This window comes from Dendrobates tinctorius, unplaced genomic scaffold (genome assembly GCF_039654945.1).
Source record: "Dendrobates tinctorius isolate UK_male_01 unplaced genomic scaffold, ASM3965494v1 ptg000081l, whole genome shotgun sequence".
Taxonomy (NCBI): domain Eukaryota; kingdom Metazoa; phylum Chordata; class Amphibia; order Anura; family Dendrobatidae; genus Dendrobates; species Dendrobates tinctorius.
The window spans coordinates 7,200,038-7,225,248 of record NW_027361749.1 but is presented as its reverse complement, the minus strand read 5'-3'; the positions used below and the strand labels follow the sequence as shown (position 1 = coordinate 7,225,248).

The following is a 25,211-nucleotide window of genomic DNA, read 5'->3' as shown; positions in this document are numbered from 1 at the left end:
ATTTCCGCACGGAAAAAATGCTGCGTAAACACAACAAATCTGCATCATGTGCACATAGCCTAAAAGTTAATTGTTCAAACAATGCAGCGTTGGTAAGTTACATAAAGTATTTAATCAGACTAAAGACATTCTCACCCATGCACTATAGTAGCAGTTGGGGGCAGTAAGGGAATCCCACAAGTGTGACATTATGCATAGGATGATAAATGTCTGATCATTGGGGGCTGCATGATTGGAGGTCCCACCGCTCACTGGGACAGCTAAGCTCAGACCTGTGTAGCTGATCGGTAGGATGTCTATAGTGGGAAACCCCTGTTAATTTCTCTTGTGGTGGTGCCGTAGATGAATTAAGCAATTACTGGCAGGTTTCCCCACAGAATATCGCTAATTACTGTGGGTCCCAGCAGGGGACACTTCCTGACCCGCTGTATGGAGAGCTTATGTATATATGTTGACACGGGCTCAGATTGTGGATCGGTGCTCATTGGCCAGAAGCTTGCCTATGTAAATATACTATTGTCTGTGCTTGGAAGACCTGTTCTGGGTATGCGCCATGCCACATAGCCGATCAATACAGAATAATATACTAATCGGTGAAGGAAGTGACATTTTAGGACAGATGACCCCTAATATCAGGATGGTGCAGCTATTCAGTGTAGTAATATCCAAACAAATATCTGAAATATCAGTAGCGGAGGTTGTGCGGAAGTTGAGTACAGCCCTTCAGCCAACAGTGCCGCGTAATTATCTTTTCCACTGAGCTGAATTCTACATGTTTGTGCAGAGGAGGCTTCAGCTGCGTCCAAGGCGTGCCTCTGGTGTCTTGGGATCGACTTCTGACCCTGCGTCTTATTATTTACTTGTAGTAGCTTTATGTATCTAGCTTTTTATTCTTGTGCTCGGAATAATCCTGTACAATATTTATTTCTCTCACTGTTCCGTATTTGGATAAAATGTTTGCTAAAGTACAGTCCACATGTCACCACCAGAACCGTCCAGGCACTGAAGTGTTAGACAAATCTACAAGCCAGAAAAAACCTACACAGAAGAAAATCCTCCAACAAATTCATGTAAAAAAATACATTTTATTGAACCGTATCTAAAAATATATATTAAAAAAGAGATGACGACACACAGGAAAAAATGAAAAAAACAAGCAAGCATTGAGCAGAAGGATGAATTATGTCCAGCAATAATAACAAATACATAAAGACGCAATAAATCCCTAAGGAAATAAATACAAGCAAAGTGCTTAAATGGACCAAGGAAAATGCAAGTAAATAAGGACTTAAACACATGGTATTCTTGTGCTGCTGTTTTTACATTAGACACCATAAAGTATTGGCGGGCTTTTTCCTTTTTCCTTCGCTCAGGGGACAATAAGTGCTTTGTCTTCTCTTCGGCGTTAGCACTGTAGAGCTGAATGTGTTTTGGTCAGTGACTTCCTGTCCGCTGCTTGTAGAAGTTGGTTTTATACGGTTTGCACATGGCGTGAGCCAGAAATGAGTTTTCATTTATTACACTCTGCAATGTCGCACAGTTCCATGGTTAGTTAGGCTACTTTTACACTTACCGCGTTTTTTGCGGTCCGTCTTTGTGGGCTGTATCGCCGCATTTTTTGTGGTCTGCCGCAATAACAGACCGCAAAAAAGTTTGCGGATCGCCGTTTTTCCCCCCAATACTATGGAAATATTATTGGAAAAAAAGGGTGTTCCGCAAAACTTAGTCACGGTGCCCCCCAAAAACACACTTCCGTCTGGTTTTGTGGCCCCATTGATTTACAATGGGGGGGCCGTGTCCGTAACGGCCGTACGGCGCACCGTGAAATTTTTGCCGGTCAATTTTGCGGCCCCATAGAAATCTATTGGAGCCGCAAAATCAGCCTGTAAAAACACGGTAAGTGTAAAAGCAGCCTAAGACTGCTCATAGCAAGGCTGTACTATTCTATTCTGCTGCAGCCATGTTCCCCAAGCACTGACTCCGAATCGGCTTTTATGTGGTTAGCAATACTGAAACTACTGTAGCGTCAGAATTCCCTCCAGGGACAGGCTCATGTCTGTTCCCTTGGTCATTTGAATATTTCTTTAACAGGAACTGAAAACATATAAATATTCAATTACTTTACTTAGAAGGGAGTCTGTCAGCATAAAATGACTATTCAGGCCAAGCCCATGCGCTCAGTGCTCTCTTGGCATGGCCGTGTAGTACAGAGCACCTTCCCACCTACTTGTATTGCATTTTCTGACGTTACAAGAGCCAGAGAAGGTTTGGAGATGGCTGGAAAACAAGTGGCTGTGAAGGTGCACAGATTTTTATTTTTTTTTTGGCCACTCCAAAGGAGCAACAAATGCCTGTGCATGGTTGAACAGTCATTATGTGCTGATTTACTTCTTTGTAGGACTCATAAAACACAAGAGATGGGTGTTGGTTAAAAAAAAAAAGTGTTTGGCCATCACAGAATCATAGAATCATAGAATCATAGAATCGTAGAGTTGGAAGGGACCTCCTGGGCCATCTGGTCCAACCCCCTGCTCAAAGCAGGATTCGCTAAATCATCCCAGTCAGATGTCTGTCCAGCCTCTGTTTGAAGACTTCCATTGAAGGAGAACTCACCACTTCTCGTGGCAGCCTGTTCCACTCATTGATCACTCTAACTGTCAAAAAGTTTTTTCTAATATCTAATCTGTGTCTCTTCCCATTCAGTTTCATCCCATTGCTTCTAGTCTTTCCTTGTGCAAATGAGAATAAAGTTGATCCTTCTACAATGTGACATCTTTTTCTCCAAGAGTGCATGTATTCTCCATAGGAATTGGGCTGTGGAGTCGGTAAGCCAAACCACCGACTCGGACTCCTCAATTTCCCTGACTTCCAACTACTACTCCGTGACGTCGACTCCCGGCCTCACTCCTGAGCGCGTGCATAAAGTGCAGCACAGAGTCATCTCCACTAAAAGCCGCGATCCTCAGATCAGTAACAGAACAGACATTCATAGGACATTTCATAACTTTCTCAAATTATTATGAAAACCTTTACAGCACATCCTGCTTTGTACTACTGAATCCAATGTATTATATATTTTAGAAAGTCTGAGTCAGTCTATTTTATACTGCCACGGACTCCATGACTCCCACTCCACAGCCCTGAGTACAACCATCCAATTCTAATCTCTGGAAATGATTGTCGATGGAAGAAAATTGGGAGGCCCCAATACACAACGGATGGACAGGGTGTACAGCCGATTTACATATAATGTTTCCACTTGTCACCTCCCAAATAATTCCTTTAATATATGAGATGCTGTGACGATCAGCTGGTCCTAGACTCGAGCAGTCGCTTCTGCAGTGTCCACCACCCCATATGTATTGTACTGTATAATACAATAATTATTTGCTCCAGCGCAGTAAAAGCTCCTTTAGGCTATGTTCACATTACGTTTGGCAAGGAAAACTCCTAGTGTATACTCCGAACATATTCATGAGGCCTGATAACGTACCAGACTAGACTATTCCATAAGTCCAGAATACGTTGAGCATGATTCTCCAGGGAACGTGAAGGGTTTGATATTTCTAGCAGCAGTCGTCTTTTATCACTGGGATTCATCCGTGGAGTATACTTTTGACATTAGGCCATCCATGCTAGGAAGTATGACGTTGCGCTGGCACACAGTAGTCTTCTATGTTTCTCTGTATCCTTTGATGGAATCGGTCACCTTGGGAGACGAGTAATTGAGTTAGTTCTGTTTTTCTGGGCCATTGGCCAAGGTTTCCTGATGCGAATAACAATGGTCTCTGAGGTACTAACTAATAGTAGCCAGGGGAGGTGAGGCTGGAGCTGAGCAGTCACTTCATTTGTCTAAGAAAATATCCAGGAAGTAAAGCCTTCGTGACATCGCAGGTTTGTCCGAGGAGACTAGAAGCCATTTCTATAGGCTGATGGCACATAATGGCTGTGTAGCCGGCCATATACGAGATACTTGTTGGACGAACGTTCATTCAGCAGGCTGCGATATCTCCTGACTCCCCCATACATATGAGCGCTTGATCGGTCCTGGTGGTCATGTATTTCCAACAGGGAAAGAGGTGAAATATGCCAAGACTAGGCAGCGGCCCATCTCCCCTGAATAAAAGATTGGATGCCAACTGTCCGATCCGTCTGTTCCCTGACATGTATCCGGAGGCCTTCGTACACATCACGTGGTTGGCCGGTCCTGCTGAACTTGGTGGGTCTGGCCAGCTTTCAGTTGTGTGTATGTGGTCCGGAGCTGTATCATGATCACTGGTCCACAGGCTTGGTCTAGAAACATATTTTTCAAATACTAAAAGAAGGGCTGAATCCATCACACAACGACCTGAATAACGCTTCATGCACTCATAGGCTTTTAATGTGATTTTTTTTTTTTTTTTTTTTCTGGATCATTTAGTCAAATATTTTGGAATGTGTTACGAAGCCCCAGCACAATGTGACTGCAGGATCAGACTACACAGGATTTGTTTTCTGTTACCATGGAAATACATAGTCTCCTATCCGAGCCGTAGACACAGAACAGGGAAATTTGCCAAGATGCTTTATTTTTCATTTTAGATTGAAATAATATACAAATGTGTATGCGAGGGTAATCGATCAATCGGTAGCTCTACCGCACAGTGCTCAGATTTGCTACTGGGAGCCTGGCACAGTCTCCGCTCACACTAATGATGTGAGCGCTCCTTTGCTTAGATTGTTGTATTGGATTTTCAGTAACTGAAATCTTTGCACAGTGTTATAGGGTTTAAGTGCTTTTACGTGTTATTTTCTCACATGTATCTATGATCTCTAAGGAGTTTGACTGCATTTCCCTTATAGCTTGGATCGTGCTAACAGAAGTCAGCAAGACTCAATAAGATCCGTTCACTTAAGGTGGCCATTGGTGATGAGCGAATGTAGTCGTTGCTCGGATGTCCTCCGAGTATTTTGGCGTGCCTGGAGATTTAGTTTGTGTTGAAGCATCTGCATGATTTGTGGCTGCTGGCCAGCCTGAATACATGTGGAGATTCCCTAAGAAACAGGCATTCCTCTTCACATGTATTCAGGCTGTCTAGCAGTCGTAAATCATGCAGCTGCGTCGACACAAGCTAAATCTCCGAGCACGCCAAAATACTCGGAGGACACCTGAGCATACTCGGGAAAACCTGAGCAACGAGTATACTCGCTCATCGCTAACAATATTGTGCACTTTGGTTTGAGCACCCGGCACAGATTACAGCAGAAAATCTTTAAAAAGACCGATAACATTAGGTGTGATTCTGTCAGGGTGACGATAATCAGTCACATACATTGGGGGAAAATAAGTGCTTAAAAACTGCTTTGTATAGGTCAACAATTTTGTCCCTGCTGTCCTTAGAAAGCTCTTTGATTTTGTCCATGGTGGAGAGGTTGGAGTGTGATTGAGTGTGTGGACCAGTGTCTTTTATACAGGTAACAGAGTCAAACAGGAGCAGATAATACAGGTAATGGGTGCAGAGTAGGAAGGCTTCTTAAAGAAAAACTAACAGGTCTGTGAGACAGAATTCTTGCTGGTTGGTAGGTGATCAAATACTTATTTTATGCAATAAAATGCAATTTAATTATTTAAAAATCATGCAATGTGATTTCCTGTTTTTTATTTTTACATTCTGTCTCTCACAGTTGTAGTGTACCTTCAATAAAAATTACAGACCTCTCCATTCATTGTAGGTGGGAAAACTTGCAAAATCGTCAATGTATCAAATACTTTTCTCCAGTGTAATTTACATATCCGTTCTATTAAATTGGTATTTATTTTTTTTTTTAGTTTTAGGGTGGTCATAGCTCATTCAGTGTTAATTGATCATTTATAAGGGTAAGGTCACACTAGGTGTTTTTCAGTGTTTTCCTGCTTGATCTCTTGGCAGGAAAGAAGCTGCAAAAAAAGCAGGTTTTGCTTGTATTTTCTTGCATGCATCTTTTGCTGCGGTGTTGGCATGCTAGATTTGTCTTTTGTGCATGCTGATAAAGTTTAGTGTTGAAAAAAGTGATGTTCTACAGAATCAGGTTTTGGCACAAAAAAGCCTCAAAACATGATATCTGTGTTTTTGATGCATTTTTTTCACCACCCATCCATTTCAATGGATGAAAAACTCTGAAAGAAGTGACATGCTCCATTGTGCAAAAAACATGCAAAGCACAAAATCCTGATGACAAAATACCCCAATGTGTATGAGATTTCTGAAATCTCATAGACTTTGTTGGTATTGTAAGGCTTATGTGCGCATGTTGCAGATTTGCATGCAGAAATTTCTGTGTGGTTTCTGCGTTTCTTGGCAGAAAATGCAGTGGAATTGCGCATTTTTTATGTGTTTTTGATGCGGACTTTCATGCGGATTTGAATGCGTTTTTGTAAATCCATAGAGCTAAATAAAGATACCCTATATTATTTAAAAAAAAAAAAATTGTGATGTCATTTCTTTTTTCAACTTCTTCTTCTTCATTCTCCATTGAAGACCATAATATCATTACATACCATGTTCAAATATGTTTACACACACAAAACTGACATGGGGTCCCCCTATAAAATCGAACCAACAGAGGTTAGGTAGACAGCTGTGGGCTGATATTAATTGCCTGGGAAGGGGCCATGTATATTGGCACACCCCCAGGCAAAAAACATCATCTCTCAGCCTCCCCAGAAATGGCGCATCTTATAGTTGCGGCAAATCTGGCACTTGGTCTTGCTCTTCCCACTTGCCCTGTAGAGGTGGCAAGTGGGGTTCATATTTGTGGGGTTGATGTCTCCTTTGTATTGTCAGGTGACATCAAGCCCACAGGTTAGTAATGGAGAAGCAACAATAAGACACCTATCCATTACTAATCTTACAGTTATATAGTAAATAAACACACAGCCAGAATAAAGTCCTCTATATTTGAAATAATCACACAGACTCCTTTATTGAATCTTAATTAACCATACTTACTGACTGCCTAATCTCCGACGCCCTTGTCTCCTGCAACAAAAATAAAATTATAAACCCCCATGCTGTATAATACTATCCTGTCCGCTGTAGTCTATTTATTTAATACCGAGTGTCCCACGGCGATCTCACGTGTAAAGCAGTCACATCTGGAGATGTGACCGCTCTAGTAGCCTCCAGCTACACACAGGAGGTAATCGCTTCCACTGTGTATCACTGCGCTGCCGTGAGAGTTCTCCAGAGTTCATCAGCTCCGGTGCTCTCACTTATGGCACTACCGCTGTTTGAGAACTTTCTCACGTAGCTGTAGTGCCATAACAACATGTAACTTTGGGTTCCCCATTCTTCCCTGTTAATAGAAGGAATGATCATTGCGTCATCTCCTGTGGAATTACTGGAAACATGGTCGAATGTGAATACATGTTATATACATCATTGTGAAGTAATGGCCTAAATAATTGTTCAGAACTACAATTAGGTGGAATAATTTGTAATTTACTTCTGAATATTGAAGTTGCAGCAGCAGAAGGAAAAGTTGTGTAACTATGAATATCAGAGTCAATAGACACAATAATGATGTGCAAATAATAATAAAAAAGATGGAAACCACATTTTCAAAACCCTTTCGGTATATTCAGTATCAAGTATGAGAGCTACATGAAATACATGCCATGAGGTTATTAATGGTTGTCTTACTAATGTTTCGCCTTTCTGAGTGCAACTGGACACACAAATCATCAAGATTCACTGCTGGCAGCTCCCTTTATGATTGCCATCCAGTGATGTCCTAAATGTGTTTGATGGGAGAAAACAATAACACCAGTAACATGAGGCCTGGTGTTATCGTGTCCAATTTCACCTGCAGGATCAGGTGATCACTACATGCCATTCTCATCTGACAATCCATCCATGTAGAGGTTCGCCTCTGTGGGTCTCTTGCGGTCATTCCAGTTCATCATCGTTCTCTCAACCACTGGGACATGCAATGTTGGAACAGTGATGTCATCTCGGCTAACCTACGTAGCGATCTGCTGAGGTGATAAACCAAGGTGTCTTAGTTCACGGATTCTGTCCCTTGGCTTGTGACAGATTTTAACACTTCCTACACCTTCTACGTTCTCGATGTCAAAAACCTTACCATTTGTCCTTCTTGCTGTTGCAATTATGTATTTGTCAGTAGTGGTATACATCTTCCATAGCCAGAGGCTGAAACCTATAGACACTTGTCCTGCAATCCACTACTTTGGAGAAGTGGAGTCCTTCATAGGTGATGGTCCAAAGGAAATCCATCTGTCGCTAGTTTGCAGTATGTTTTCTATGCATCTTTCCCCATCTTCTTTATACTTTTCATCATTTTATCTCTTTAACACTCTACAATTTAGTTTTCCTTTTATGTCTTTTAGCCAACACCTACCTCTTCATGGTGCAAGCCCAAGGTATAATGCTAAGGGACAATGTTCGAACTATCGGAAATATGATAAGACAGTATACCAACAAAAACGGCACTGGAGCACTCAACGGGACAGGTAAGACTGACATCTAAGGTTTACTTGAGTTATATGTCGCTTATGAGACACAAATCCTGTTAATTAAGATGTGCCTGCAGCTATATGGGATTTCCCATTGAACGCGGAAGCTGGACTGAATGGGTGATGATGATGACCTCGGCGTAAAACTATGTCACTTAGAGGAATCCTTCATTTTCTTTAGTGTTTGCTGTAAACAGTCCAGTCACCCCAGTCCTCAGAATGAAATGCTCGAACTCCAAATCATTCGATTTTTATGTGATTGTTAGTTGCTAGACATGAAATTATTAGCTAAAAACGAAAAGGGACACACTGGCGCTCACAGGCAAATGGTAGGCGAAGCAGCTGGCAGTTAGACAGGCTCTTTGCGTGATCCTGTAAATAGTTATACATGTGCTGAAAACTATAAAACCAGAAACTACCGCACTACAGACCTAAAAGACTGAGCATATGATGTGCAGAAATAGCCAGCCGGTTACTGGTAGAAGTGTGTGAGAGTTTGTCACTTACGGTAGTTCCCGGTGAGCACATCCTGATGGTCCAGTGTTGGGGCAGACTCCGTGTGTTGAGTGGTTAGCATTGTGAACGGTCTTCTCTATCTTTGGTTCCCCTCTTATGAGCAGAGGTGCGGGCTGGCGGTGAGCTCTGGATGGAAGCGCCGACCATGCAATGGCGAGGTTAGCGAGGGGCGTGGTAAGGGTGACAGGACCAAAAATCTGACGCGTTTCGAATGACGCAGTCCTTCATCAGGGTGCTTACCATGCCCCTTGCTAACCTCACCACTGCACGACGGCGCTTCCGGACGGAGCTCACCGCCAGCCCGCACCTACACTTATACGAGGGGAACCATAGCTACGGGAGGACGCTCCCAAGGCTTATCTTGCTCCACACGGCGTCTTCCCCAATACCGGACCATCAGGATGTGCACGGCCCTCACCGGAAATTTTTCGCTGTTCTGCTCTCATTTGTTCGACATATTGTAGGGAGAAAATGGATTGTGCAGGTTGAATTTCAGCATGCCTGATCCTTGGTTCTTATGGTAGGCAAGCTGTCACCAGAGGTGTCTAGGAGCCCCTAATTTACCATCTTGAAAACGTGTGTGCTTAGCTATTCTTCAGACACCTCTGTGCAGTTGAACAAGCAGCCGACAGCCATTGAAAGTATGTGGCTCCTTAACTAATCTGAAAAAGAGGAGAAAACGTGTCGCTTTGACCAATCAACCTAAGGGTATATATACTAATAGATAATTATTATGCTATCAAAGGGGTCGTCTTAGGCAACCCCTGTAGGCCTTGATTTTTAATAATCTGTTACCTTTTTGGCCTGTACATTGGAAGTGTGTAATATGCTTTTCCCCTCTTGTGGTTCTTACATGGAATATGTACACATGGACCCATGGAAATTTCAGAAGTCGAAGCCTGTGTTGCTTAGCTGGTTTAGTATAAAAGCAATGCTCATGATACAATACTTCTTTAAAGGGGCTTTACGGTTGAAGTCCCTAGGCGCAGTTTATTGCAAAAATAAAATTCAAACTTCGCTCCCCAGGTCCAGCACTGAGACTCTCCGCTACTGCTCCTGTCGTGGTTGTTTGTCTGCAGAGCTGATATCACAATGACAGCACTGCAGCCAATCTCTAGGCTCAGCTGATCTGCCTATGCACATGACACAAGCCAGTGGTAGTCGCGTGATGTCGGCTCTGCAAAAATAAAATTCAAACTTCGCTCCCCAGGTCCAGCACTGAGACTCTCCGCCACTGCTCCTGTTGTGGTTGTTTGTCTGCAGAGCTGATATCACAATGACAGCACTGCAGCCAATCTCTAGGCCCAGTGGTAGTCACGTGATGTCGGCTCTGCAGACCTGGGCAGCAGCAGAGACTCTGCGCTGGACACAGGCAAGGAAAATAAAGCATAGGTTTGTTTTTTATGGCAAACTGAATTTTTTTTTTTTTTTTATTGGGAAACTTAAGCTTTCACCGTACATGGCATAAAATGGGAACTTGGAAAGAGCAGCCCCCGGGAGATCCTGCCTTCTGCAGTGTCTTCCTGTGCATTTTTATTTCCGGTAGAATAATGAATGAGTGAAGTGCGCGGCATGGATGCAATTGTGGTCATGCCTTTAAGGTGAAATTTGCTGGCTGTATGCCTTCTCATAAATACGAATCCGGCTACAAATGACTCTGCGCTATCTCTGGAGCATGAGGGACTTCACCATGTCATTTATTACAAACCTTGCACAATATCCTTTTTAATTACTTAAAATGTGCCCCCAGCTTCCCCTGTCTGAGCCATCCGTCACACTGGTTTTGCTTTTTTTTTTTTTCTTTGAGCTGAAAATTGAAGTGGTTTCAAAAGAAATGGGGAAAATATAGAAGGAGCCCTAGCATTTCTGCTTGCTGGGTCCTTTCTTGCATTCGATAAAAAAAAAAAACTGCAGCAAACCTGTATTTTTTTTTTTTTCTTTTAATTTTTAAAATAGTGTGTATGTGACACCGCCACATACAGAAAGATGTGCAGTCTCTTTCCAAGAGGACCAGTAGAAGCGCTAGGTATGAATGGAAAACGTACGACAAAATAGATAAGGCTAATTTCACATTAGCGTTTTTTTGCACAGCGCATCGTGTGCAATAGAAACGCGTGCAAAAACTGCATCATACATTTTTGCATGCGTTTGCGTTTTTTATGCGCATTCGTTCTCCAGGGGTTAAAACCAGTGTCTACACATTTTTACGCCAAAAACGCATGCGCACGAAAACGCAGACGAACGCATGTCCATATGCCTGCCTGTGTTCCCATAGACTGTAATGCGTTATTTTGTCACATTCTATGCGCATGCGTTTTTTTTACGCCTTTTGGCGGACCCAAAAATGCAACAGGTTGCGTCTGGCGCGCCTAGGCGCACACCTTGAAAAAACGCATGCGCACGAAAACGCGTGCAAACGCAAGACCATGCGCACACCATGTTAAACATAGGTACACATGACACATGCGCATTAGGGTGTTTCATTTTGTATGGTAAAAATTAAAATGTCACATTTTTGCAGACTTTGCTTACGCCCCGAGTCTCACTAATGTAAAAAGTATATATGCCAAATTTCAAGACGGTCGAACAATATTTAGAGGTTGCACACTGTTATCAGTTTAATAAAAGTACGCAAAAAACAGATTTTCAGTATTAAGTATTTTTTATTAGAAATTCAAACAATTAAAAACTTAGAATAATAGTGACAATAAACAGTAACATTGCTAGGCAGTATCATACGTAGTAAATGATTTACACTAATGTGCTGTGAAAGATGCGGCTCCTTCTTTTGTTCGCTTGGTGACGGCTTTTCTTTGATACTCGACAACTCTTAACAAGAACTGCTTCTGTTGTTCATCTCTGAATTATTAAACTTCTTTCTCAGAGCAATGCCCCTTTCTGCAGTGTCATTCACCACCTTAAGGGTATGTGCACACGTAAGCGTTTTTTTCACGTTTTTTAAGCGTTTTTACCGGAAAAGTGCTTTAAAAATGCTTAAAAGAAGCATCCCATTAATTTTAATGAATTCTGCACTTTCTGTGCATATTGCGGTAAAAAACGCAGCATGCTCATTAATTTCGCGGAAAAATCAACATTTCTAACTATTTTCTATGAAGCTGGGGACGCTCCGGAAAAAACGCAAAAAAACCCACACTTTTTTTATGCAAACATGCGCGTTTTCTGGGAAGGAGTCCGGTTATCAGTCAGGAATTTTCTGCCTATGTGGGTACATACACTAAGAAGCTCCATCAATGCTCTTAGACTATCACTGCAATATTCTTCTACGTTGTGGATCCCAAATAATTCAAAGAATGTCTTTGTTTTACTTATAACAAAATAGCTGAGGTCTTTTCCTTCAGAAACGAGGTTTTTACCTTCCAACCGTTCAGTTCCTTTTTCTTTTCAGGTTTCAGTCTTAAATTTTCAAGCATCTTCTCCTTCTCGGCCTGACCGATGCGTTCATCCAAAAATGCCAATCCTGTTAGTTTCTGACAGATACCAAACGTGTGTCTTAGCCACTGTGAGGGCTCGTTCCCTGACATCTTTATCTGGATAATATTGCAGAAGCTGTAGCATCTCCAATCATTCTTTGGAGCCCATCGTCTTACAGCTGCCTCGTGCCAAAAGTGGACATATCTCAGACAGACAGAACGTGCTGCTTTTCTTATTCCTTTCCATTTGGTATTAGACATATGTAATTGTTTAGTGACTAGCACAATTTTGAGTACATTTATGGCCTTTGCCATCCACCTTGCTTCAGTCCGAGCCCCGGGAACCCTAAATTCAAAATTGTTTTCCCAACCTCCAAGATATAGAAGTGATAGTTGTAATAGCTCTTTGTAATCTTCTCTTGGATGACTGCCATCTTCCAAGACATTGTTGAGGTAGTCCACCATTTTCACACTCTGTTCTTCATTTTCACCCGTAATTCTGCCGGAGACACACTGACTCTAATGCAATCCCCCTTTGTGTACGAGGACTTCTGTTTAACTTCTGCTTTTTAGAGCACCTTTTAAAAATCCAGTTTTCTTTTTTATTTCCTGCATCCTTGTTCAAAAAAAAGAAAATTGAAAAGATATGGAGAGGATAACAAAAGCTGCTAAATGGGAACAAGAGTATGAATCCGTTTAAGGAAAGAAAAGAAAGGGGAAATATTGATTTTTCGACACCGAGGCCATATTCCGATTGTCTGCCCTGCACTGAAGTCCCCCCAAGTACATCATAAGGCTAGTAACCCAGGTATTAGGAAACCCCTTTTCTAGGTGGCAGGAGACATTTGTGCAGACTGTGGGGAAGGCTGTGGATGTTCGATATGCAGTGTGATCTTTGTCATGCTGAGTTGTTACAAAATTTTGTCTAAAAAGTCACATTTTGTAAGAGGTAAAAACGTGCTGCAAAATCCACAGCAAAATTTGTGCCATGTCCAAATGTGGCATAAAAAGTGTCAATAAGAGGACAGTGTGATATATTGTCATTTTTCTGGCCAATGTAAAGTTGCTATAGTTCAAGATTTGCATGAAAAAAAAACAATAAAAATATACAGTGGCATGCAAAAGTTTGGGCACACCTGGTCAAAGTTACTGTTATTGTGAACAGTTAAGCAAGTTGAAGATGAAATTATCTCTAAAAGGCCTAAAGTTAAAGCTGACACATTTCCTTTGTATTTTAGTCCAGAAAAAAATACTGTCATTTTTTTTTTTCATTTTAAATTGCAATGCAGAAACTCTGGAGTTGTAGTACATGGTTCTGCTGTTCGGAGACACCTGCACAAATATGGCCTTCATGGAAGAATCATCACAAGAAAACCTTTCGTGCATCCTTGCCATGACAATCCTTGTGGATTTAGCAGCACACGAGTGTTTCTTTCATTTCCTTGTGATGGTAAATAAAAACTAAAAGCACTTGTTCCTTGGAAGGGAGTCAAGCTCCCAATAATTCACCACCAGGCACCTTTTCAAGTAACCAAATTCCCTTTCTATTTCTAGTACTCATTTTCAGTTGAACTACCTGCAAAACATAATAGAAATACAACATACACATCAGTGTGATGTCGATGATAGGTTTTCATGAATTTCAGTACTCTCAGATAAAAGTGATCAAAGTGTGCAACCCCTAAATATTAATCAATTTCGCTAACATTTTTTACATGGATCTTTTAGATGACTTAGACCAAGGATTCAAGCAAAGTCATATGAAAATCAAAACTTCGTAAAAATGAAACACCCTATGGGCATGGACGCACACAATGCACTGCGCAAAAAACGCTAATGTGAAACCAGCCTAAGAGACATCACAGCAAACTGTTTGCTCTTATTCAACTTTTCATGTAGGTTTAATTTGAAAAGGTTTTCCTAAAATGTTCTTACATTTTCATATTAAAATAAAAAAAAATATTTCTAATATAAAATCATACATAGATGTCAGTGTGCCTCATCAACTGTATCTCCAATCCACATGTCCTGTCAATCAAACCTTTGTCCTGCTGTGGTCCCCTACATGGTCGAGTCAGAAATGATGTGACCCTCCTGGCTTTCTTGTCTGAGCTACAGTACTTTTTTTTTTTTTTCTTGTTCGTTTTTTTTTTTTTTCTGCTTGGCACATGGGATCATTTACAAACGTGCATCAATTTGTATTAGAATGCATGGTAGAAGTGATCTGGGCAATAGCTTTATGATTTGCATTAGTATGAAAACCCTTTTTATGTATTAAAGTCTTCATTTTGCTTGGCATTTTGGATGATCTATAACGTTTATTCTCCCACTTATGATCCCTCCTCCGTCTGAACGTACACTGCGGGTAACTAAGCGACGTGCGTCGCTTGTTACCCGCGTGTCGCTGTCCTGATCGCTGCTGAGATCGCTCACCAGCGATCATGTAGCGACACACCAGCGATCCTGACAAGGTCATATCGTTGTCTGGATCGCTGGTGCGTCACTATGTGTGACGGGGCCCTAAGGTGAGAGCTGTAAGATGTTATCACATGTCCCATCTACTCATTATACTCATTAACAGACAACCTAACATAAAAACAAAATGAGCAAATACCCCTCAGTAAATAAATAGCAATTGTGCATGAAAATAACATGGGGTACTTGATCAACATAATTTCTCTTTCCCCCATGACAACACTATGGAGAGAGGGGATCCGCCCCACGGGGACAGGAAACCTACAGATAAAAAGGCAGTACCTCTCTCCCGCATCAGTTGGTTTCCTCTCCCCATAGGGAACCTACAGACTTACCAGTCGTCGCGATGCCGGGGCCGACCAGTCTGGAGGATGACAGCGGAAGCCCCCTGTCCCAGCTGGGGCAGTTACCTGAGGCGCCGCCGCTGGGGTCAGCGGGCCTCCAGGGTGTCCGGGGGGGAGAGGCGGCAGAAGTGCTCCAGAAGACCTCCTCTCCTGACGGTGGCGTCCCCCCTCAGAAGCGGGCCCGAAACCAGTACCAATTGTAAAAACCATCCCACCAAGTCAAGGTGACCTTATTCGAGATGGTCCTAACCTCTAGTATTAAAACCTTAAGATATGTCAGATGATGTAAATGTGAATAAGGGCCGAGGAGGACTAAGACCCGGCTGATAGTCAGCCAGTAGTGGGGAGCTAAATAAATGTCAAGTCCAGCTCAACCGTGTCATGCATACTAACTTAGATTCCAGTTCAATACTTTGTCTGCTCGTTAACATGTATAATGATTCTGCTGATTTATTGTGTGTTATTTTTGGCGATAGAATTAAATTAGTAAAATACACTCCCATAACACACTCCTCAACAGTGAAATTGCTGCACAAGAAGGAAAAGTTGTGGCTTTGTGGAAACCACAGGATGGACAGACATGTTACAGATATGGAAAGGGTGAAAAAATGGAAAAACCTTTTTTAAAACATCTCAATTTGTTTCATTATAGAATGAGTGCCGGATGCGGAAATCCCTGCACGTACACGTCTTGGTTGCTATTAATGGTTATCTGAGGAACCCATTCTACTGAGCACTTCAACGCATACAAGCAGTCCCTTGTCAGCTTTAAGTCCACGCTCTCTGCCGCAAAACAAACTTACTTCGCATCTCTCATATCCTCCCTGTCTCACAACCCTAAACAGCTCTTCAACACTTTCAATTCTCTACTCCGTCCCACAACACCTCCTCCCCCTCCTCTCATTTATGCTGAAGACTTTGCCTCCTTCTTTAAGCAGAAGATAGACACGATCAGACAAAACTTTGGCCCGCAGCCCCCAATGCCCCTCTTAGCCGCTCAGCCCCGTTCTACAAAAGCCAGCTTCTCCACCATGACAGAAGATCAGCTCTCCACCCTTCTGTCAAGATCACAGCTCACCACTTGTGCCCTCGACCCACTCCCGTCTCGCCTCATCCCTAACTTGGCCACAGTCCTCATCCCATTTCTAACACACCTTTTCAACCTTTCACTTACAAATGGTGTCTTTACCTCATCCTTGAAACATGCCTCAATCACACCCATCCTCAAAAAGCCCTCCCTTGACCAGTCCTCTGTGTCTAACTATCGCCCAATATCTCTTCTCCCTTACGCCTCAAAACTACTGGAACAGCATGTATATCTTGAACTGTCCTCCCACCTCTCCTCCTGTTCCCTCTTTGACCGGTTGCAATCTGGCTTCTGACCGCATCACTCAACTGAAACTGCCCTAACTAAAGTCACTAACGACTTACCGCCAAGAGCAAGCGACACTACTCTGTCCTCCTTCTCCTGGACCTGTCCTCTGCCTTCGACACCGTAGACCACTGCCTCCTGCTACAGACTCTCTCATCTCTTTGCATCACAGACCTGGCCCTATCCTGGATCTCATCATACCTAACAGACCGAACATTTAGTGTCTCCCTCTCACACACCACCTCCTCACCTCGCCCCCTGTCTGTTGGTGTTCCCCAAGGCTCTGTCCTAGGACCCCTACTATTCTCCATCTATACCTTCGGCTTGGGACAGCTTATAGAATCCCACGGTTTGCAGTATCACCTCTATGCCGATGACACGCAGATCTACCTATCTGGACCCGACCTAGCCTCCATACTGACTGAAATCGCACAATGTCTGTCTGCTATCTCAGCCTTCTTCTCTGCTCGCTTTCTCAAACTGAACATGGACAAAACAGAATTCATCATCTTTCCCCCATCTCACTCTACCCCTCCACCAGACCTATCCATCAATGTCAACGGCTGCTCTCTTTCGCCAGTCCCGCACGCTCGGTGCCTTGGGGTGATCCTCGACTCCGCGCTCTCTTTTAAACCACATATCCAAGCCCTCGCCTCCTGCCGCCTCCAACTCAAAAATATTTCCCGGATCCGCTCATTCCTCAACCACGAAACCACAAAAACACTAGTGCATGCTCTTATCTCCCGCCTCGACTACTGCAACCTCCTACTCTCTGGCCTCCCCTCTAGCACTCTGGCTCCGCTGCAGTCCATCCTACACTCTGTGCCCGACTAATCCACCTGTCTCCCCGCTATTCCCCAGCCTCCCCCCTATGCCAGGCACTTCACTGGCTTCCTATTGCCCAGAGGCTACAATTCAAAACCCTAACCATGACCTACAAAGCCATCCACAACCTGTCTCCTCCATACATCTGTGACATGGTCTCTAGGTACCTACGCACACGCAACCTTCGATCATCTCAAGATCTCCTTCTCTAATCCCCCCTTATCTCTTCTTCCCACAACCGCATACAAGACTTCTCCCGTGCTTCCCCCATACTCTGGAACTCCCTGCTGCAACACATCAGACTCTCACCATCAACGGAAACGTTCAAGAAGAACCTGAAAACCCACATATAAATGCATAATAATAATAATAATAATTTCTGCCACATGGATCTTGATTTGCCCAAGTCCATTCAGCATGGCAGACGATTCCTCAGAGTATCATTAATAACTCCATTGATAGCATCCTAGGCGTGTAAGTGCGTGTAGTTCTGCGCTTGGCGTTCATACTAGGTATTTCATCATTTGCATATCTTTAACTTGTCTATTCATCTTGTGATTTCCATAATGTCATAACTTTTCCTTCCTTGTGTTGTAACTGCATTGTTGAAGTGTGTATGATGAAACCTGTAGATGAGTAACCCAACTACACTGCTCAAAAAAAAAAAAAAATAAAGGAAACACTCAAATAACACATCCTAGATCTTAATGAATAAAATATTCTCATTGAATACTTCGTTCTGTACAAAGTTGAATGTGCTGACAACAAAATCACACAAAAATCATCAGTGGAAATCAAATTTATAAACCAATGGAGGCCTGGATTTGGAGTCCCACACAAAATTAAAGTGGAATGTAATGTCCTTAAAACAAGTCAAAATGAGGCTCAGTAGTGTGTGTGGCCTCCACATGCCTGTATGACCTCCCTACTGTACAACATCTGGACATCCTCCTGATGAGGCAGTGGATGGTCTCCTGAGGGATCTCCTCCCAGACCTGGACTAAAGCATCTACCAACTCCTGGACAGTCTGGTGCAACGAGACGTTGGTGGATGGAGTGAGACATGATGTCCCAGATGTGCTCAATCGCATTCAGTTCTGGGGAATGGACGGGCCAGTCCTTAGCTTCAATGCCTTCATCTAGCAGGAACTGCTGACACACTCCAGCCACATGAGGTCTGTCATTGTCCTGCATTAGGAGGAATCCAGGGCCAACCACACCAGCATATGGTCTCACAAGGGGTCTCAGGATCTCATCTCGGTACCTAATGGCAGTCAGGCTGCCTCTGGCAAGCACATGGAGCGCTGTACGGCCCTCCAAAGAAATGCGACCCCACACCATTACTGACCCACTGCCAAACCGGGCATGCTGAAGGATCTTGTAGGCAGCAGATCGCTCTCCACAGCGTCTCCAGACTGTCACGTCTGTCACATGGGCTCAGTGTGAACCTGCTTTCATCTGTGAAGAGCACAGGGCGCCAGTGGCGAATTTGCCAATCCTGGTGTTCTGTGGCAAATGCCAAGTGTTCTGCACGGTTTTGGGCTGTGAGCACAACCCCATCTGTGAACGTCGGGCCCTCATACTGTACCATTCTCATGGAGTCAGTTTCTACTGTAACCATTTGTGCAGACACATGCACATTAGTGGCCTGCTTGAGGTCATTTTGCAGGGCTCTGGCAGTTCTTCTCCTGTTCATCCTTGCACAAAGGCAGAGGTAGCGGTCCTGCTGCTGGGTTCTTGCCCTCCTACGACCCCCTTCACGTCTCCTGGTGTACTGGCCTGTCTCCTGGTAGCGCCTCCTGCCTCTGGACACTACGCTGACAGACACAGCAAACTACCTTGCCACAGCTCGCATTGATGTGCCATCCTGGATGAACTGCACTACCTGAGCCACTTCTGTGAATTGTAGAGTCCGTCTCATGCTACCACTTATGTGAAAGCACAAACCTCATTCAAAAGTGACCAAAACATCAGCCAGAAAGCATTGGTACTGAGATGTGGTCTGTGGTCCCCACCTGCAGAACCACGCCTTTATTGAGCGTCTTGATAATTGCCAATAATTTCCATCTGTTGTCTTTTCCATTTGCACAACAGCATGTGAAAGTGATTGTCAATCAGTGTTGCTTCCTAAGTGGACAGTTTGATTTCACAGAAGTGTGATTGACTTGGAGTTACATTGTGTTAAGTGTTCCCTTTATTTTTTGAGCAGTGTAGATTACTTAGTGAGGGAAGTGTTTTAAAGGGGTTTTCCCACTATCAAAGCTAATTTTAATTAACATTTGTCAGTTCATCTTTGAATCATAAATAAATTCCACAATTAGATCCATTTTTAAGAAATGTTCCTGTGCTGAGATAATCTTATACATGTACCCCTGCTGTGTACTGTGTAATGGCTGTGTCTGACCATTCAGTAACATGCTCTGATCATACCACATCTCCCAGGCAAAGGAAGAAGAAAAAGAGAGTATGCAGACATTACAGCACTTGATCGTATTCGTTTTTTTTTTCTTTGAGGTAAAACATTGCTTAAAAATGGGCAGGAAAATATTTTACCTCATAGAAAGAATGATCTGTGATCCCATGCTGTCCTGGCTGTATCCTCTCTTTTGTTTCCTCCCCTGCCCAGGAGCTGTGGTATGATCACACCATGTTCTGTACGGTCAGACACAGACATTACACGGCACACAGCAGGGGCACAGTTATATTATCTCAGCACAGGAAGATATTTTTTAAACACATGCAATTGTGGAAGTTATTGTTATTCCAGTATCTATTGAAGTTATTCCTGATGTTTCTGATTGGTCGTCTCCATATTATCCTTAGGGATCTCTTAAGCAGGTTCTTCTATTTCCTAATGTACTTTGTAACAGTGTGGGCTTTGAATCCGGGTTCACAGCTGCATGAAGAGTCGGATATTAAGCATTTCGTAATGAGAATTTTCAGCCCCATTGATTCTTATGTAAATGTGCTTTGTGTTAAGTTATACAACCTACTAATATTCTTCTATTAGGCCAGGTTATACCCAGTTTCAGGTAGTCACTCTATTCATCTTCTCAGCCACAAGGGACTGCTTAATACCTAAGCCCGCTTCATTCTCTGACAACTGATAATCATTCTTTTAAAAATCCCTTTAAGAACATGATTTGTTTTGTGTAAGTGCAGCTACATTGTGTGCTCCTAGAAAGGTGTTACCCAACCACTAGCTCATGGACCCCCGCAGGTCGACCCTGGTGGTATTGTGCACTGGTGTTGGCATTACTACCACTTGGTACTGGGAAAAAATATATATCACTGGAAGGAGACTATGGTGTAAAAACTAGATCACTAGTTATATTTAATAGGATTCTTTGCTTTTACTATCCTGTATGGCCCGTAGCCATCGGTCATATCTGAGGGTGACTCGCGCTACAAAAGCTGGGGATCCCTGCCTTAGAGCAGCCCTTTAAGCCTGTTCACCGCGGCACTACAAATATGTCCCTCTTCCCGTGTACTTGTCACATTATTGAAGTTCAGTGCAGATTCGCATATGACTGCTGGAAATGTGTTGCCCATTTATTTTCCAATGGATTTCCTGCCACTCTAGCACTGCCTCACATGACCACTGCAGCCAGTCATTGGTTTTAGCGGAGAGTTTGCTTGTACTGCAGGCGGTTGCTGAGGACAGTGATTGGCTGCAGCAGTCACAAGAATGATGGAATTAACACCAGCACTGCAGTGCAGGGCATCCAGAGCGCCGACCCTGGAGCATAGGATTGTTTAGGGTAAATCATAAGTATTTTTTTTATTTTAACTTTATTAAATCCTGGCCGACCCCTTTAAGCTGTGTGTGGTCTATTAATGACAGTGCTTGTACAAGTTATTGCTGGTATCGCGGGCAAATTCCAATGCCATGAAGGTGGGTTGACCAAGCACTGAGCTCCAACCCAATAGGTTACGACGTGATGTATATGTGACCACCGTGGAGCCGCAGGGTCCTGCTCCCTCATCAATACTCTGGACTCGTAGCTGCAAGTGCCGGTATTCTTTTCTAGTACCTATTAGGCTTTTTTTGCGCTGTTTTGACTACTGGTACACATCTGTCCTTGTAATGGGCCACCTTACCTAGGGTACTCTTTATCTGACAGAGCATGACATAGTGGTGTAAAGTGAAGCCCAATTTGGAGTCGGTGTTTCTACCATTCTAGAGGTAGAGCTATATTGAGCAGAAGTTCCAGGATAAAGGAGGGACCCAGCTGTCATCTACAGGGGTATGCAGAACATGTACAGTAGGAATAGGTCAGGGACCACTTTAAACGCCATCTAAATATGAATACCTAATTTTTCACCAGAGCTTTGCTTCATGATAAGAAATTTTCCATGGCGCTCCTCACCTCGTAGCTATAAAATTTGGCAGTGCTGGATGGACTTTGAGTCCATTCTGTCTTGGCTCATACATGTGTGATATTTTATGACTTGTCAATTGTCTCATGTTTAATGACATTTTGATAAATATAAAGTTATTATCAATCGTGGATACAGGGCTTTGAAAGGGAAAAAAGGCTTTGTTTCTTGGACTTTGTCGTGGTTTATAGTGTAATAACGTTGAATCATGGTGGTTTTAGAGGGTGTGTGCACCTGTGTTGTGGAAAAAGTTACTGTTAGATCTCTATCTACCGTATGGACTGTGACCAGTTCCTGTTGCAGCATTCTGCTGGCCGATTTCTGCAGTGATTTGTTAGTTTGCTTGGTCGTGCTGCACGCTGCTAGTAATGGGTGCAGTGAGCATTACCAGCGAAGCATGCCCGCTCTGCTGCTTCGCTAATGCTGGGGGCCAGCCTGTGGACGGCACAGTGGGCATCTCCATATGCATGCTTCATAACCGTAAAAGTCAGAGGATTATTCTCTACATTTCAAAGTGAAATAACCAAGAGTGATCACCTTTATATCGGGTTTTACAATCTTTTAGTGGTGCATTACTAGGATAATCCAGCACATTGTGATCGGTTGGAATCGGGCCCCCACTGACCTACGAATGATGGGGGTCGGAGTGCTGATTTAGCGCCGTTTAATTTTTTTTTTTTTTCTACTGTCCACCAAGCAGCACATACAGTGGGGAAAAAAAGTATTTAGTCAGTCAGCAATAGTGCAAGTTCCACCACTTAAAAAGATGAGAGGCGTCTGTAATTTACATCATAGGTAGACCTCAACTATGGGAGACAAACTGAGAAAAAAAAATCCAGAAAATCACATTGTCTGTTTTTTTTTCATTTTATTTGCATATTATGGTGGAAAATAAGTATTTGGTCAGAAACAAGCAATCAAGATTTCTGGCTCTCACAGACCTGTAACTTCTTCTTTAAGAGTCTCCTCTTTCCTCCACTCATTACCTGACCAAAGAGCTGTCAAAGGACACCAGAAACAAAATTGTAGCCCTGCACCAGGCTGGGAAGACTGAATCTGCAATAGCCAACCAGCTTGGAGTGAAGAAGTCAACTGTGGGAGCAATAATTAGAAAATGGAAGACATACAAGACCCCACTGATAATCTCCCTCGATCTGGTGCTCCACGCAAAATCCCACCCCGTGGGGTCAGAATGATCACAAGAACGGTGAGCAAAAATCCCAAAACCACGCGGGGGGACCTAGTGAATGAACTGCAGAGAGCTGGGACCAATGTAACAAGGCCTACCATAAGTAACACACTACGCCACCATGGACTCAGATCCTGCAGTGCCAGACGTGTCCCACTGCTTAAGCCTGTACATGTCCGGGCCCGTCTGAAGTTTGCTAGAGAGCATTTGGATGATCCAGAGGAGTTTTGGGAGAATGTCCTATGGTCTGATGACACCAAACTGGAACTGTTTGGTAGAAACACAACTTGTCGTGTTTGGAGGAAAAAGAATACTGAGTTGCATCCATCAAACACCATACCTACTGTAAAGCATGGTGGTGGAAACATCATGCTTTGGGGCTGTTTCTCTGCAAAGGGGCCAGGACGACTGATCCGGGTACATGAAAGAATGAATGGGGCCATGTATCGTGAGATTTTTAGTGCAAACCTCCTTCCATCAGCAAGGGCATTGAAGATGAAACGTGGCTGGGTCTTTCAACATGACAATGATCCAAAGCACACCGCCAGGGCAACGAAGGAGTGGCTTCGTAAGAAGCATTTCAAGGTCCTGGAGTGGCCTAGCCAGTCTCCAGATCTCAACCCTATAGAAAACCTTTGGAGGGAGTTGAAAGTCCGTGTTGCCAAGCGAAAAGCCAAAAACATCACTGCTCTAGAGGAGATCTGCATGGAGGAATGGGCCAACATACCAACAACAGTGTGTGGCAACCTTGTGAAGACTTACAGAAAACGTTTGACCTCTGTCATTGCCAACAAAGGATATATCACAAAGTATTGAGATGAAATTTTGTTTCTGACCAAATACTTATTTTCCACCATAATATGCAAATAAAATGAAAAAAAAAAAAACAGACAATGTGATTTTCTGGATTTTTTTTTTCTCAGTTTGTCTCCCATAGTTGAGGTCTACCTATGATGTAAATTACAGACGCCTCTCATCTTTTTAAGTGGTGGAACTTGCACTATTGCTGACTGACTAAATTTTTCCCCACTGTAACTAGAAACCTGGCTGGCTGGGGAGCCGCAGCAACGCCACATATAAACTTGACCTGCTGTGCAGTAAAAAAATTATTGGGTACGACTGTGTAAATCTGTGCTGTAGACCCTTCATTGTCTGGATTAGTAGTGAATCTAGAGGTTGGACCACCACGGTTTATATGCTGGGGGGGCATATTCTAGCCCTTTATGAGATGGGAATTACTCTTTATGGTTTAGCAATTCATTATTATTATTATTTATTTATATAGCACCATTGATTCCATGGTGCTGTACATGAGAAGGGGTTACATACAAATTACAGATATCACTTACAGTAAACAAACTAACAATGACAGACTGATACAGAGGGGAGAGGACCCTGCCCTTGTGGCCTTGCATTCTACAGGATGATGGGGAAGGAGACAGTAGGTTGGTGGGATGCAGCAGTTCCGGTGTTGGCTGAGGCGATATCTCTGATAGTGGTGAGGAGGTAGCGGGGTTATTGCAGGCTGTAGGCTTTCTTGAAGAGATGGGTTTTCAGGTTTCACCTGAAGGATCCGAGTGTGGTCCATAGTCGGACGTGTTGGGGCAAAGCATTCCAGAGGATGGGGGATATTCGGGAGAAGTCTTGGAGGCGGTTGGGTGAGGATCGAATAAGTGTGGAGGAGAGACGGAGGACCGAAGATTACGTGAGGGAAGATATCGGGAGATTGAGATGGATTTGCTGTCTGATCCTTTGTCAGTGTTTTTTAAGTTCAGTAAAAGTCTCTTGGCCATTGTTCCCAGGCAGCCTGGGATTTATAGTGCATCTTGGCCTGCAGTGCAGTAATCTTACAGTCAGGCAGAGTGTCTGATTGTGAGAACCATAGATGAAGCCACTTAAAGAGAATCTGTCAGCAAACCATGTTAGCTGATGCCAAGTTCAGGTGTTAGATGCGCCCTTAGCGTGGTGCCCCAGCAGTGCAGTGAATCTTCCAGCCTGCTTGTTTTCCACTTACCTCTGCCATCCTCTTCCATGATTGACAGCTCTGACTTTACAGTCCTACCTCATTAGTCAGAAAAGGATAGAAAGAGTAAGAAACTAGTGTAAAGAAGGTAGTTGGGAAGAGGTTTTGAACTGCTTGTCCTTTCTATGGGCGCTCCAAGGAGGAGCTTCATATGAACAGTCA

The 25,211-nt window shown here is 43.3% G+C and overlaps 1 protein-coding gene across 2 annotated transcripts in view; it reads left to right on the top strand.

Moving 5' to 3' along the window:
• B4GALT6 (beta-1,4-galactosyltransferase 6) overlaps nt 1-25,211 on the top strand; it is a 104,532-nt gene that overhangs the window by 43,135 nt on the left and 36,186 nt on the right. For both annotated transcript variants that reach the window (XM_073583710.1, XM_073583711.1), the window contains exon 2: nt 8,369-8,491. In XM_073583710.1, the coding sequence (XP_073439811.1) occupies nt 8,369-8,491 (123 nt within the window). The remainder of the gene's footprint in view (nt 1-8,368; nt 8,492-25,211) is intronic.